Source organism: Macrobrachium rosenbergii, chromosome 4, assembly GCF_040412425.1.
Source record: "Macrobrachium rosenbergii isolate ZJJX-2024 chromosome 4, ASM4041242v1, whole genome shotgun sequence".
Lineage (NCBI taxonomy): Eukaryota > Metazoa > Arthropoda > Malacostraca > Decapoda > Palaemonidae > Macrobrachium > Macrobrachium rosenbergii.
Window position 1 is genome coordinate 47,967,677 of NC_089744.1, and position 14,611 is coordinate 47,982,287.

Genomic DNA, 14,611 nt, shown 5'->3' on the forward strand with positions numbered 1-14,611 from the left:
CCTTTCCCTTCTCCGTTCCTGGCAGGCAACAAAGAAGACAATCTTCAGCATGGATCTCTAGATACAGGTGAGGTGGACATTCATTGTTTTTCTCTACCTTTCATACAGTGAGCTAATCTCAGAAATAGAATGACGCCATTCTGCCCTCTTTCGACAGAGAATTCTCTTCATTGATCAAGGTAGTTAACCTGTTGTAGGTTTTACGTAAAATAGAAATCCTCCTGTTCTTCTTGGCACATTGTGGAATCTTATTCCCTTTAATGGCAAAAGCCTGGAAACCTGGCTGCTAGGTAAACTTTTTCTCCTCTTAGTCAGAGGCTTTCAGCTCCTTCCCATACTCCAACAATGGTCAGGAAGTAAGCCCAGGTGAGCTGTTGACCTACGATCAGTCATCACTTACTTTTCTTCACACCAATAAGTAAGTCTCCCAATGTAAAGGCCAAGCGTTTTTATCCATATGGGAACAAATAAAAAATTTTTAATCGGTTTGTATTTTTCCTAACATCAGACCTGAGGCCTTTACATTAATGGCCCACCTCAGCCACCCCTCATTCAGTTTTCCTTGGGCTAGAAGATTACTGACTGCATCGTGGGATTCTTGGGGGCAAGCAAGGTGAGACACCGCCCACTCATTGGCCCCATTGGATGGCGCTATGTATTACTCTGCCATATCTTGATCCTATTACACAGAATTTTTTCATAATCGGTATTCCCGCTGAGCAGGAGAATTTCTCAGTGTAAAGGCCTCTGGTTTGTATGTTACGAAAAATACAAATTGATTAAAAACTTGTGATTTTATTCAAATAAAGTTGGTCTGTTGTCTCTCACCTTCTCTACTCATTGGACATTAAGTAGCGTATTAAATGAAACAAATATATATAAAATAATAAAATACACTAATTATATAATTAAAGAAATAAATGTATGTTTTAATACTGTTTAAATTGAAGTAAAATGCAAAAGCATTTTACCCAAAAAGACAATACAATTGCTTTGTTTGCATCCAGTCAGCTGATTTAATCATATGATTCTTCTTGTGGAAAGAGTGAAAAGAATGAAAATGTTTTTATAGGCTTGCAGTATAATGTCATTACTGTAAGATTATTTGGCCTCAGGTAATGAGAGAGATGGAAAACTGTTTTTACTATGTAGTGCAATAGATTTTAACTTATGGTAATAAGTCATAAAATATGTTTTCAGTTGAAATTATTATTTTAAAACATCATTTTTACCTCAATCAATAAAATAATTTTTCCTATTCATTAGGTTAATTGCTCTTTCTTTGCAAACCTTGCTCAATTTGGTTTCTCATTGTAGTGATCATCAAATTATTACTGCAGTAATGCCAGTATTAATGTATTATGCTGTGATGTCATGCTGTTACTATAGTTATAAACATAGAATTATTTTTATTATTATTATTAAGTACAAGGTGTCAATGTCTCTGGAGTTTCTTATTGTCAGTGCTTGTGTTTACTGCTCTGTCACCTAGGTTGCATTTTGGAGAGAGATTTCATTTATGGGACTAGATACTAGTTTTAGTCTGACTAATAAAGGTGGTTTTCCATATTATAAGTATTTGCATATCATTGCATATTTCATCATGTTGAACTTACCTCACATTAGGAATTTTATATTTTAAGGAACTACATATTATGAAAATTGACTTTATTATTTCAGCTGAATAAATTAATTCCATTTTAAAGGTATTATTTATTTTGACTGGCATAAATACCGATCATAAAAATTTGTGATTGTTTTCTTGCAGTCCGGTTAGAAGCTTTAATTGCACTGTCCCCTGACCATCCGACAACTGAACCTGTTACATCACTTTGCCTTCATTGGGATGGGCAACATCAGGCATCTAATAATCCACAACTAAGGGTATGTTGAAGATGTAGGCACTTTGAATCCTACTGTGATGTCTGGCAATAATTTCAATAGGGGGTTAATGTAGGATGTTGGTTTTAGTGCCACATTTTTTAAGATGGCAGTTATAGGAAAAAGGAAAACCATTAATTTCATGAAAAAAGCCAGTTCATCATCATTAAACTAATTTTATGATTGTTCATACATGGAACAAACCTTTGTGTTAACATAGGGATAAATTATATGGTGCTAGTTGGAGTCTGGTTAAAAATAACTTAAGGAATTGGTGGCAAAAGGCATCAGCCAATAGGGGAGAAGGAGGATGCTATGTGACTTGCTTTACCCCCGCTAAGCATCATTTATGATATTGTGTTGTCTGTGTGTTTCTTGCATTTTCAAAACCTTGGGGAGTCATTGTAAGTTGGGATGACGTCACCGAAACAAGACCTGGAAACTGTCATGACGGATATCACTGGGATGCAAGACAACATGCAGTTAGATAAAAGGCCAGAAAGGGTTGGTACCCCTGATAGGCCTGGTGACATCCAACACTCAGACATCTGCACATCCCCTCCTGAAAAGACTGTACAAGAGGGAGCTGCCTCCTCCCTCATGGGAGCAGCAACATTACATACAGGAACTCCGGAAACCCCCCCCCCCTCAAGTCTTCTAAAAACAAAATCAAAGAAGAATGAGAGGGAGAATAATCTTCGTGAGAAGAAGCAGCAGCGAGAGGAGATTAGGTAAAGAAGAGGAGGAACAAGCAGGAATAGGAATGCCTGCTGTCAAGGGAGACAAAAACCTTCTCAAGATGGCGCCATCAGTTTCCTCTTCAACCTCCTCTTATTAGCAAGTCTCTTCCATTGCTAAGGAGACCAAAGACAACACTCGCAACAGGGTTTACACTGCAAACATTAGCTCTGCACCTACTACAAGTGGAACTTGGGTCTGTAGACAAAGAAGACAAGTAACAAGAACAAGGGTTGTTATCATCTTCAGGATGTCATTGAAGCCTGGGAGGCTTGGCAAAATCAAGGGTTCCACCAAAGAGACATTGCAGATCTCCTTCCTCGTCTTCATCTTCATCTTTTGTCTTCATCTGCCTCTTCCTCGTTGTCGTCTTCGTCTTCCTATTCACCCATTCCTGTCGGACGTTGGAAGAAGAAGGATTCCATCATTTCTCCTAGCAAGAAGTCTCACAGGCAGCCTTCAGACTTTTGCTCCTCTTCTCCTACAGCTGTTTCTCGGCTGTCCAAGCACGTCCATGTTGTTCCCATTCCTCCTTCCTCGCTTAGCAGTGCTTACTGAGTGGCAAACAGCTGTGTCTCTCCTGCTTTAGAACCAGTTTCTCATCCAACTCGGGCCACGGAGCACAAGTCCAGTGAGGAGTCCCTTAGAACTTCTGCTCTTCCTATCCAGGTATCAAATCTCCAACAAGTCCGTAGGAAAGATAATAAGTTTTTTGTGAAGGAACATTCGCAGGACAGAATCCGGACTCACTCTCGTTCTCATTCACATTCTCCCGGGAGGGTTAGCAAGTGGTTCTCTTGCTCACACGGCCGTGACTCTCCACAGCCAAACTCAGCAGCTTGGGAGGTGGGTGTGAAGCTTCAAGCCTGGGATGACCAAAAAAAAAGATCACACATGCTATGGTCATCAGCATAGATAAACCTTGTTATGGGCAACCCCAGAGTTTGTCCCACTTACAGGAACCTTCATCTGTGTGTGTGTGTGGAGAAGGTTATCCAGCTTCAAGAGAGGGGCTCTTCAGCAGGTGCACTTACCTTTACCAGGGAAAGTAGGCAAGTTTTCTTGCTTAATGTGACGTGTACTCTATCACCCAAGGTCCCTGTTCAGTTTTAGAGGATTTGTAATTTTATTCAAGGAACTTTAAGAATCATGGTATGAATTTTGGTAATGACCAGAAGTTTTTAAGACTTGTTTCATCTCTTTGTTGAGTTGATTCCTAGGGCTATAGTTACACCTCCAATTATGGACAAGGGCTTTGGTTTTGTGGAGCTCCATCATACTGTAATGAATTTCTGTTAGATGCATCCTAACTTGACTTTACCTTAAGCTTAAGACTGTTTTTAATGGCACTTGCCTCCCTTAAGCGTGTCAGTGAGCCTTATTGGCAATTGCCTCCCCGAAGCGCATCAAAGAGATTTATGCTCAGGTTGAGGAAGCCTCTCGTAGTCAATGATCATTCATTGGATTCATCTGCTCCAAATTTTATAGCCAAAGCCCATTATTCAGGGAAACTTAACCCTTAAACGCCTGTTGGACGTAGCAAACGTCGACTAAAATTGTCTGTTGAATGCCGAGTGGACGTAGCAAACGCCGACTACAAAAATTTCAACCTTCGGTCAACTTTGACTCGACCGAAAATGGTCGAAAAACGCAATTGTAAGCTAAAACTCTTACATTCTAGTAATATTCAATCATGTACCTTCATTTTGCAACAAATTGGAAGTCTCTAGCACAATATTTGAATTTATGGTGAATTTTTGAAAAATAAACTTTTCTTACGCCCGCGCAGTAACTCGGCCGAAAATTTCGGAAATTCTTTCGTCATTTTGTCGTAATTTTTGCACTGTTCTATATTAGCCGTTACATAAAGTTTTATATATGAAAATGTGCGCAATTTCATGTACAATACAACAGAAAATAACTCATGGTTGTAGCTTTTATCAGTTTTGAAATATTTTCATATAAATAACGATAACTGCCAAAATTTCAACCTTCGGTCAAATTTGACTCGACCGAAATGGTCAAAAAACGCAATTGTAAGCTAAAACTCTTACATTCTAGTAATATTCAATCATTTACCTTCATTTTGCAACCAATTGGAAGTCTCTAGCACAATATTTCGATTTATGGTGAAGTTTTGAAAAAATCTTTTTCCTTACGTCCGCGCCAGAAATTCTTTCGTCACGTTGTCGTAATGTTTGCATTGTTTTATATTAGTCGTTACATAAAGTTTTATATATGGAAATGTGCGCAATTTCATGTAGAATACAACGTAAAATAACTCATGGTTGTAGCTTTTATCAGTTTTGAAATATTTTCATATAAATCACGATAACTGCCAGAATTTCAAGCTTCGGTCAACTTTAACTCGACCGAAATGGTAAAAAAACGCAATTATAAGCTAAAACTCTTACATTCTAGTAATATTCAATCATGTACCTTCATTTTGCAACAAACTGGAAGTCTCTAGCACAATATTTCGATTTATGGTGAATTTCTGACAAAAAAATTTTTTTCCTTACGTCTGCTCGCGGTAACTCGGCCGAACATCTCAGAAATTCTTTCGTCATGTTGTTGTGATGTTTGCATCGCTTTACATTAGTCGTTACATAAACTTTTATATATGAAAATGTGTGCAATTTCATGTAGAATACAACAGAAATTAGCTCATGGTTGTAGCTTTTATCAGTTTTGAAATATTTTCACATAAATCACGATAACTGCCAAAATTTCAACCTTCAGTCAACTTTAACTCGACCGAAATGGTAAAAAATGCAATTGTAAGCTAAAATTTTACATTCTAGTAATATTCAATCGTTTACCTTCATTTTGCAATAAATTGGAAGTCTCTAGCACAATATTTCGATTTATGGTGAATTTAAAAAAACATTTTCCTTACGCTCGCGCTGTAACTCGGCCGAACATCTCAGAAATTCTTTCGTCTCGTTGTCGTAATATTTGCACCGTTTTATATTAGTCGTTACATAAAGTTTTATATATGAAAATGTGTGCAATTTCATTTACAATACAACAAAAAATAACTCATGGTTGTAGCTTTTATCAGTTTTGAAATATTTTCATATAAATCACGATAAATAGAAAAAATTTGACTTTCGGTCAACTTTAACTCGACTGAAATGGTCGAAAACTGCAATTGTAAGCTAAAACACTTACAGTCTAGTAATATTCAATCACTTAGCTTCATTTTTCAACAAACGGGAAGTCTCTAGCACAATATTTCGATTTATGGTGAATTTTTGAAAAAAAAAAAAAAATTTTTACGTCTGTGCGTTACGAATTCATGCATCATTTTGTGATAATATTTTCTCTGTGTTGCTTTGATCGTTTTAAAATTTGTTATATACCAAAATCATCGCAATTTAGTGTACAATACAACTAAAAAAATTAAGTCATTAGCTTTAACCGTTTTTGCTTACAGCGATTTGTATGCAATTATATACGAGTTTTTTTTTTGTCGCTGTCATATATTCCAATATTTATATATGATAATGATATTTTTTCATTTCTGATGGTTGCGTACTAAACTTCAGGCAATGACAAAAAAAATGAGCCAAAAATGAACTCTTAATCTTAAAAACTAAGCGTGCTGTGATTTTTTGAAAAAAACTTTTTTTCCCGCTTTGGCGCTAACTCACTGAACGCCGCCGGCATACGGGAGACGTTTTTGTAAATAGGGCTTCGGCGTTAAAGGGTTAATTTGATCAGGATTTCTGTGCTATTCCCTTCTTTTATCTTTTGACCAGAACAATCTCCTGTGTCCTGTAAGAGCCATCAGGACCTATTTTAGCAAACCCAGAGCTTCAGACCTCCACTTTGCCTCATCCATTTGTACTGGTTGCAGGGATACCTTTGTCTCAAAGAATATTATTTCTTAAGGCTTCATTAGGGGGTCTCACATTATTTCTTAGACATATCGCAGGCTCATAAGGTCCATCAACTTTCATCTTCATTGGCCTTAAATATATTTAAGCTCAAGCTGGAGTTATGCCATCCTTAAAGCAAGTCATAGGCATTATTAGAACACTCGTTCTTATGGACCATGTACAGTATTATAAATAGCCTTAGTCCTTGTCAACAACTTCCAGTCACAGCAACTTCGTTTATCTGGAAATAAGAAAGACCTGATTGTGCATACCCAGACTGCACTCCGCTGTCCCAGAAGGCGTCATTGCTTCCATGTGGCTTTGTTATGAGTAGATACAGTCTGCTTTGCTGTCTCTCAGGATTAGCACTGTTTCATTGGCTTTCATCCATCCATTTTCCATCATTATGATGTGATGCCATGTCAGTTGTATATATAATGTAAAGTCTTAACCTTTAGTCGGTGACACTCATGCATTGCTATGTCATTGTAAGTGATTTCTTTTGTATTTAGTATTTCTTTTATTTTGATCCTGGAGATTTCTTATCTTAGATCTTTAGGGTTTTCAGTAACTTCCAGATCACAGCCTTCCTTTAAATTTCAGCACATAAATTTTCTTTTATTATTCATTGTGATTGTAAGTAGTATTTTGTTCATATACAGAACAAACCTTTGGTCTTAGTGTAAGGAAAAAATTCATTTCCACCTTCTGGAGTCTGGTTAAAAAAAAAAAGAAGCTTGGATTTTGGTGGCAGCAGGAGCTAGCCAAGATGGCGGAAAGGAGGTGGACATAGCTGACCTGTCTTAACCCATCCCATCCACAATGCATCAGTTTCTCTTTGACTGCCTTCATAGCAGGTCGTGCTGTTGCCTTCTCTGCCAAGAAGCTGGTTGTTTTTGTCCCTTCCTGCCCTCATTATGCCTTAGAGTTCTGGTTTTTTCTCTTTTTTTTGTTTGTGTTGTGTCCTGTATGATTTTGTGCTTTTTGTGTGTTTTTTACTTTGAGCATGCAAACCCACAAATCATCTAATCTTCCCAAGCCTCAGAGGAAATGCCTTTGGGTTGGTAACAAACCTTGCTTTTGTTTTCTACCTGCCTTGGATTTAGATCCCCATTCTTCTTGTAGCAGGTGTTGATCTAATGACTGTAGCGTAAGTAACCCATGTTCAGAGCGTGTTGTTTGGTGTCTTGAGCAATGGAAGAATTTTGGTAGGAAGAGGAGATATAAGGGGAAGTGAGCAGTGCCATCTTGGGAAGGCTTTGTGCCTCCAGCAGTGGCGAGCTCATCCATTCCTTCTTATTCTGGCTCTTCTTTATCAAAGTCTCCTCTCATTGCTTCTTCCTCCCTGAATTTACTCCCTCGCCTCCTTCTATTGCTTTGCCCTTAGAAGATTCAATTGGGAGTTTGGGAGATCTGGTAATTGATTTGACTGCCCCTGTTCTGTTGGGGGGGAGGGGCGTAAGAGGTTATGCAAGTCCTCTTCAGAGTCTCGTTCCTCTTCTGCAGCTGTTCTGCATTTGTCCAGTCATGCTCACGCTGAACCTGTTTGTGCTTCTAAAGCTGCTACAAGCCTGGTCGCTTCCTCTCAGATGCGTTCTTTAGTCAAGGTACACATACGTGTTCCTTCTGCTGTGTCTGACATTCCACCCCCAGTGTTCCTTCTGCTGTGTCTGACGTTCCACCCCCAGTGTTCCTTCTGCTGTGTCCAGCGTTCCACTCCCAGTTCCTGACTCCCATGCTACATTGCTTATGAACAGAGATACTTCCTGTGGGATCCCCAAATTTACAAATCGAACTTCTCTTCCCGTTCAAGGTACGAGCTCTCCTTAAGTCTGTAGTAAGGATGACAAGGCCCTCACCAAGAAGTCGAAAGTGCAGTATTCCTCTCAGGACTGAGACTGTTCTCCTTGGATGTCTTCTAGCTCATATGGCCATGTCTCACATGTCGAGAGCCCTTCACGGTTGCATAACCTTCCAAGGCCTTCATCTCCACATCATTGTTGGCATTCGTGTTTACGTTATCCTAAAAGGGACCATGATCAGCGTTCTCGTTCACGCGCCCTTGAACATGATCCACGTTTTGTTCACACGGCCGTGACCGAGCTTCACGTAACACGAGTCGTGCTTTGCCTTGTAACAGATCACAACATACATCTTGCGATCAGTGCTGTCATTCACATGTCTGTTACTGTGATATGCACTTGTCACACGGCTGTGACTGGTCTTCACATAACAGGAGTCCCACATGGCCTCAAAACCAATCGCGACATTCATCATTTCATCATAATTCTCATTCCCATTCCTGTGGACGGGATCAAGAACAAGACAAAGTTCTGTCTCATTCTTCAGATTTGCAGTCCCCCAAGAAAGTCTTAGGCCCTGAACGAGCCTACACTCCAGTGATAAATAGGACGTTTTGACTTCCCTGACTTAGCCGACAGGCCAGAGGTGGAGGTGGAGGATTCAGACCATTAGAATTTTTGACTACCTATGCTGAAGTTGTTGATCTCATTTGTAAGTGTAACAGCTTAGCAGAGGAGACTGTGGCAACCAATTCGGAAATATCTTCAGGTATCGAAGCCTTGCTAGTGCCTAAGAAAGAGGCGAAGACGTCTCTACGGCTGCCTTGCTCTAAACATGCTGGCGGCATTCTTATCTAGGTGAATTCTCGTCTCCAGACAGGACGATTCACTGCGTTCCAGTAGGTCTTTCAGATTGCTACCTCCACCTCTTCTCTGGCATAAATGGTTTTATGCAACCTCCATGGTTGAATTGCAGCCTAGACAAATTAATCCAGACCTTGTTTGTCTAGGCCCAGGGATTTCTTTAAACCAAATCAAAGCGGAGGGCCCATCCTTCACTTGTCAGGAAGCTGCTACCTTGGAGTCAACTGCTTCATCAGTTTTTCAAGCTGTTTCATGGCTTAACCTGTAGTCAATGGCAGTGGCAAAGATCTCTTCCACTGCTATGGTCAACTCTGAAGAAAATGCCCCCTTCATTAGGTTGTTGCGAAAACCATCCCTTACTAGGCCCACTTAACAGCTAGCATGTGGGCCAGCTGGTTGCTTAAAAGAAGGGATGCTGCCCTCTCCAAGTTCTTGAGATTTGTCAATACAGATTCGGTCTTAACCTTGAGGAATGGGGGTATTTTAGGTTCGTGGTCTCTTTTTCCTAAGGCCCAGCTTGACTCTGCAGTCGAGAGATGTAGGGCAGATAATAATGACTGACTAGTGCATCAAGCTGTCTCAAAATCATCTGGCACTTATAAACCCAGAACGCAAATATCTTTTGTTTCCTCTAAGAAATCTCAAGTCACAGCAGGGCTGCGCAGAGTTTGTCATCCCTCTCCATCTCCAACCAAGGAAACTCATCAGCAACGGACCTTTCAGACCTGTTCTTCCAGACCTGGGAGAGAGGTCTAGGGGAGGTAGAGATTAGAGTGGGCATCCCTCCCAACTTTCTGCCGTCTGCGGGGGGCGGTTGCCTGGTGAGCCATGGGGCATCTTGGCAGCAGTTTGGAGCAGAAACATGGGTAGTAGATGTTCTGCTGGTTGGATATCTACTCCCCTTCTAGTTTCCTCCCCCACTCTCCGAGTGTCCACTTCACCAGTCGACTTACTCTCGAGGTTTGACGAAGCACCTAGCTCACTAAGAGGAAGTGAGGAAAATTATGGAAAAAGGAGCAGTAGAGATTGTGAAGGACCCATCTCCAGTATTCTACAGCCGTGTCTTTCTGGTTCCCAAAGCATCGGGTGACTGGAGACTGGTGACAGACCTGTCAACTTTCAACCTTTTCATCAGAAAGACTCGGTTCAAAATGGAAACACCTTGCACAGTTCTTCAAGCCATCAGGGAGAATGATTTCATGTCGGAAGTTCCTTCGCTTCAGTTTGGGAGAGAGAGTTTACCAATTCAAGGTTCTTGCTTCGACCTTTCAACAGCTCCACAAGTCTTCACCAGTGTTCACCCTGGTTTTGACATGGGCTCATTCTCAGGGAGTACAAATCTTAAGATACTTTGACGACTGGTTAGTCCTAGCAAGTTCTCTGGTAGAGCTAACAAAAGACAAGGACCATCTCCAATTTTGTCACAGGTTAGGCAATTTGATAAATTTGGAAAAGTCAAACCTCATGCTCAGTCAGAGAATTCTTTACCTGGGCATGCTAATAGACATGACAGCAGTGAAGGTATTCCCATCAAACCAACACTTAGAAAAGTTCAGGAACTTTTCCAAGTCTTCCCTGTCCAAACAGAAGCAACCTGCTCATCAGTGGCAGGTCATTCTAGGTTACCTGTCATCCTTGGAGAAATTAGTTCCTCACAGTCAACTCTATATACAATCTCTCCAATGGAGACTAAAAGAGTTTTGGTCCCCTTCAAGGGATTCTCCCCTGTTCCCAGTTCCCCTCTCACCAGAATGAGGAAGTACTTAGCTTGGTGCCCGGACGACAGAAACCTGACCACAGGAGTGCCCCTTCATTCTCCCCCTCCGAGATTCTTCTGTTCTCAGACGCCTCTTACGAGGGTTGGGGAGCACACTTTGAAGATCACCTAACGTCAGGGGTGTAAGATCACCAAGACAAACAGCTTCATATCAACATCCTGGAGATGAAAGCAGCTTTCCTAGAACTTCAGGAATTTCAAGAAGGGCTAATAGGGCACTCCCCGTGGTTCTAATGTCCGACAACACTACAGTGGAAAGAGGAAAATGGTATCAGACAAGCTGAGTCGTTGGGGTCAGGTTCTGGGAACAGAGTGGTCACTGCATCTGATGTGACAGAAAGGCTTTTTCATCTGTGGGGAAGGCCATCAGTACTGTAGACTTTTGCAAACCAGACAACAAAAATCTAGGGGTATTTTGTTCAGTCGTTCCAGATCCTTGGGCCGTGGCAGAGGACGCCCTTCAACATCCTTGGAACAATATGGATATCTATGCCTTTCCCCCCCTTTTGCCTAATCTGCCAAGTTATCAACAGAGTGATGATTTCTCAGGACCTCAGGTTGACCTTTGTGGCCACACTCAGAATGGTACCCAGATTTACTAGCCTTGCTGATAGAAGCACCGAGAGTGAGTTCCCCTTGGCACACATCAAGAGGTATCACCAGTCGGTAGGGTCCCTATCTCTTCGTGGTTGGAGACTATCCAGTATCTCCTGCGAGCGAGAGGATTTTCTTGCAGAGTAGCGTCAGAAATGTCTGGTTATCTCAGAGGGTCTTCTACAGCCTTGTACCAGGGAAAGTGGGCAGTCCACTGTGATTGGTGTTGTTAACGGTTTCTCTCTAGTCGGAACTACCATTCAACAAGTAGTAGACTTCATTTTTCTTTGAAGGGAGAAACTCCTTTCGGTGTCAGCCGTCAAGGGCTATAGGGCTGCTCCAGGTTTAGTTCTACGTTTGAAGAACATAGACATGTCATCTTCGTGGGAAATCTCTTGTGCTTCTCAGGGGTTTTGAGCAGTCCTGTTCCCTAAGAGATCTTAGACCTAATTGGGACCTAACACTGGTGCTTAGCAGCCTCACGCGTAGTCCATACGAACCCTTGCAGGCTTCACCAGAGACTATTCTCCTTTTAGTCTTGGCCTCTTCAAAGGGAGTTAGTGAACTTCACAGACCCCTCTTTTGATGTTAAACATGCTAGGTTGTGATTCTGTAGCCTTCAAATTTGTCCCAGAATTTGTAGCTAAGACTCAGAATCATTCAGTTTGTGACGGCAGACTCAAGTCCTTTTTTTATCCCTTCCCTTGGAAATTTTGTTGGTAATGACCCTGAAGAATTGCTTTTATGTCCCATCAGTGCACTGCATAACTATCTAAAAAGGACTCAACATCGCGAACCAGGTTGTCGAGTATAGGCTGAAACAAGAAGGAAGTGTCCACGAATACTCCTTTGGGCCACGTGAAGTAATCGAGCAAGCCTATTGTTCTTCTTCACATTCAGATGCTGATACAGTGCATGCAAGAGCACATGATGTTAGGGGTTTAGGCCCTTCCATCGCTTTCAGAAAGAACTTGTCAGTTCAAAGGATTTTAAAGGCTGGCATATGGCTTTGCCAGACCACCTTCACATCCTTCTATCTGCAGGATGCTGCCCACAGGTCCTTGGACACTTTTCCTTGTGTCCGATGGTGGCTGCTCAACAAGTTGTGTAGCTCATCCAGTGCCACTAGCGCGGCAGTTTGTATTTCCTAAGATGTTGGTTTTGAAAATGAGAGTGAATGGGATGACAGGTCTTCTTTTCTCTTTTTCTTCTCTGCTGGCAGGCAGTGGACAGAATTAATCCATCATGCACTGGAATGGGTCGGATACAGGTGTGAGAGCACCATTCCATTGATTTTTTTTATTGTTCCTACACAATACAAATTATACATGGAAACAAATCCCTTCCTCTCTCTTACAAAGGGAGAGAGGAAATGGCAACAAACAAGGTTGGTGGCTAACGTAAGTTTTGGCGTCTCCGACAATTACAGGTTCTTTATATTCCTACAAGACAGTGTAACAGGAGTTCACATTGTCTCCTAACCCAGATGTCTGGCTGCTGATTAACCTTTTTCTTAACAGATCAGAGGCATATGACTCCTTCCTTTGTCTTACTTTGGCCAGGAAGTGAGCCCAGATGGGCTGAACCTCCAGTCATTCCTGAGGCTTTCTCTATCCTCCCTCCAAGAGTAAGTCTCCCTCACGTTAAGACCAAAGGTTTGTTCTGTATATGAACAAATGACACATTTTAAGTTATTGTATTTTTCACAACTAACAATTCTGCAGTGATAATGTACATGGCCCACCTCAAGCCACCCCTCATTTAGTTACCTGCGCTAAAGGAAACTGATGCATTGTAGCTGGGATGGGTTAAGGCAGGTCGACTATGCCCACCTCCTTTCCGCCATCTTGGCTAGGTCTTGTTGCCACCAAAATCCTTGTACTTCTTTTAACCGGACTCAAGTAGGTGCTAGAGAATTTTCCCCTTACGTTAAGACCACAAGTTTTTTAGTTATGAAAAATACAAATTGATTTAAATTTTGTCCCTTTTTGCCATCTTTCATTTTGGGAGCTTGTTATAATAAATGGTTTTGCATTTTCCTTGGTGTTTATCAGTTAAGATTCATATTCAGTGACCTGTTAATCAGTATAGTGATGGTTACCTTTAGTTCTTTATTTTTTGCATCATCTCATTAATGTCTGTTAATTTTTGCTATTTTTTTTTCAAAGATTGACAGTTAATGTAGTTATGCCATGTTGAATTTGGTTGATGTGACAGGACAAGTCTTGTAGCCTTCATTTGCTGTTATCTCTTGGCCAAGAATAAGGACCACTCACAAGTCATGTAGCCTTCACTTGCTGTTGTCTCGTGGCCAAGAATGAGGACCAGTTGATGAGAAAATCCCAGTTTTTCTGCAGAAACTCACTATTGGCTAACATCCAAAATTGTCCTTTTTTTCTTACACCCTACCACTATTAATCTGCTCTCATTGGATGGGCTGAGAATGACCTTACTGCCCGTAATTATAAAGGCAGACTCTGACCTCTGGAAGGTGGGCACTTCGCTGGCTTTCCTCGGAAATTTCTCTTTTGAAGAGGTTTCTGAATTTATGGGATGGTCATTGAAGACAGTGTTCATCAAACAATACTGCTATAAGATTGAAGAGGTTGTGCTACACTTTGTCAGTAGGCAGTATAATTAGTCTCATCAAGGGTCCCCGTTGAAACTTTGACATTTCTGAGATACTGCTGGGACAGAGGGTTATCCTGCATTCAATCCTGACATGGTTAGATAATTTACTAAACTGTCATAAGGTTAGCATGACTACAGGTTCTCTATCAGTTTTATTGGCTGTTAATTCCTCACAGGAACCTTGAATGAAAAAAGGAAGGGGTGATCCCTCATGCAATTAACAATGCTGTGGCTTCTCTGAGCATTGCTGAGTTGGAGAGGTTATGTTGCATTATTCTGTCTGTATATAGTTGGATAAATCACCATATTTTCATAAGGAACACTTACTCTGTATCCTTCTTAATTCATTGTTAATTCCTCACAGGAATTAGGAGTCTTTTCTCAGTAGCCTGGCAGTTTCCTCACCTGTCAATTTCTTCTGTGCGCTTCTTTGAGGACAA

The 14,611-nt window shown here is 41.1% G+C and overlaps 1 protein-coding gene across 5 annotated transcripts in view; it reads left to right on the forward strand.

The window, feature by feature from the left end:
• Positions 1-14,611, forward strand: part of thoc5 (THO complex 5) — a 319,834-nt gene that overhangs the window by 168,156 nt on the left and 137,067 nt on the right. For all 5 annotated transcript variants that reach the window (XM_067096318.1, XM_067096325.1, XM_067096331.1 and 2 more), the window contains exon 13: positions 1,769-1,884. In XM_067096318.1, the coding sequence (XP_066952419.1) occupies positions 1,769-1,884 (116 nt within the window). The remainder of the gene's footprint in view (positions 1-1,768; positions 1,885-14,611) is intronic.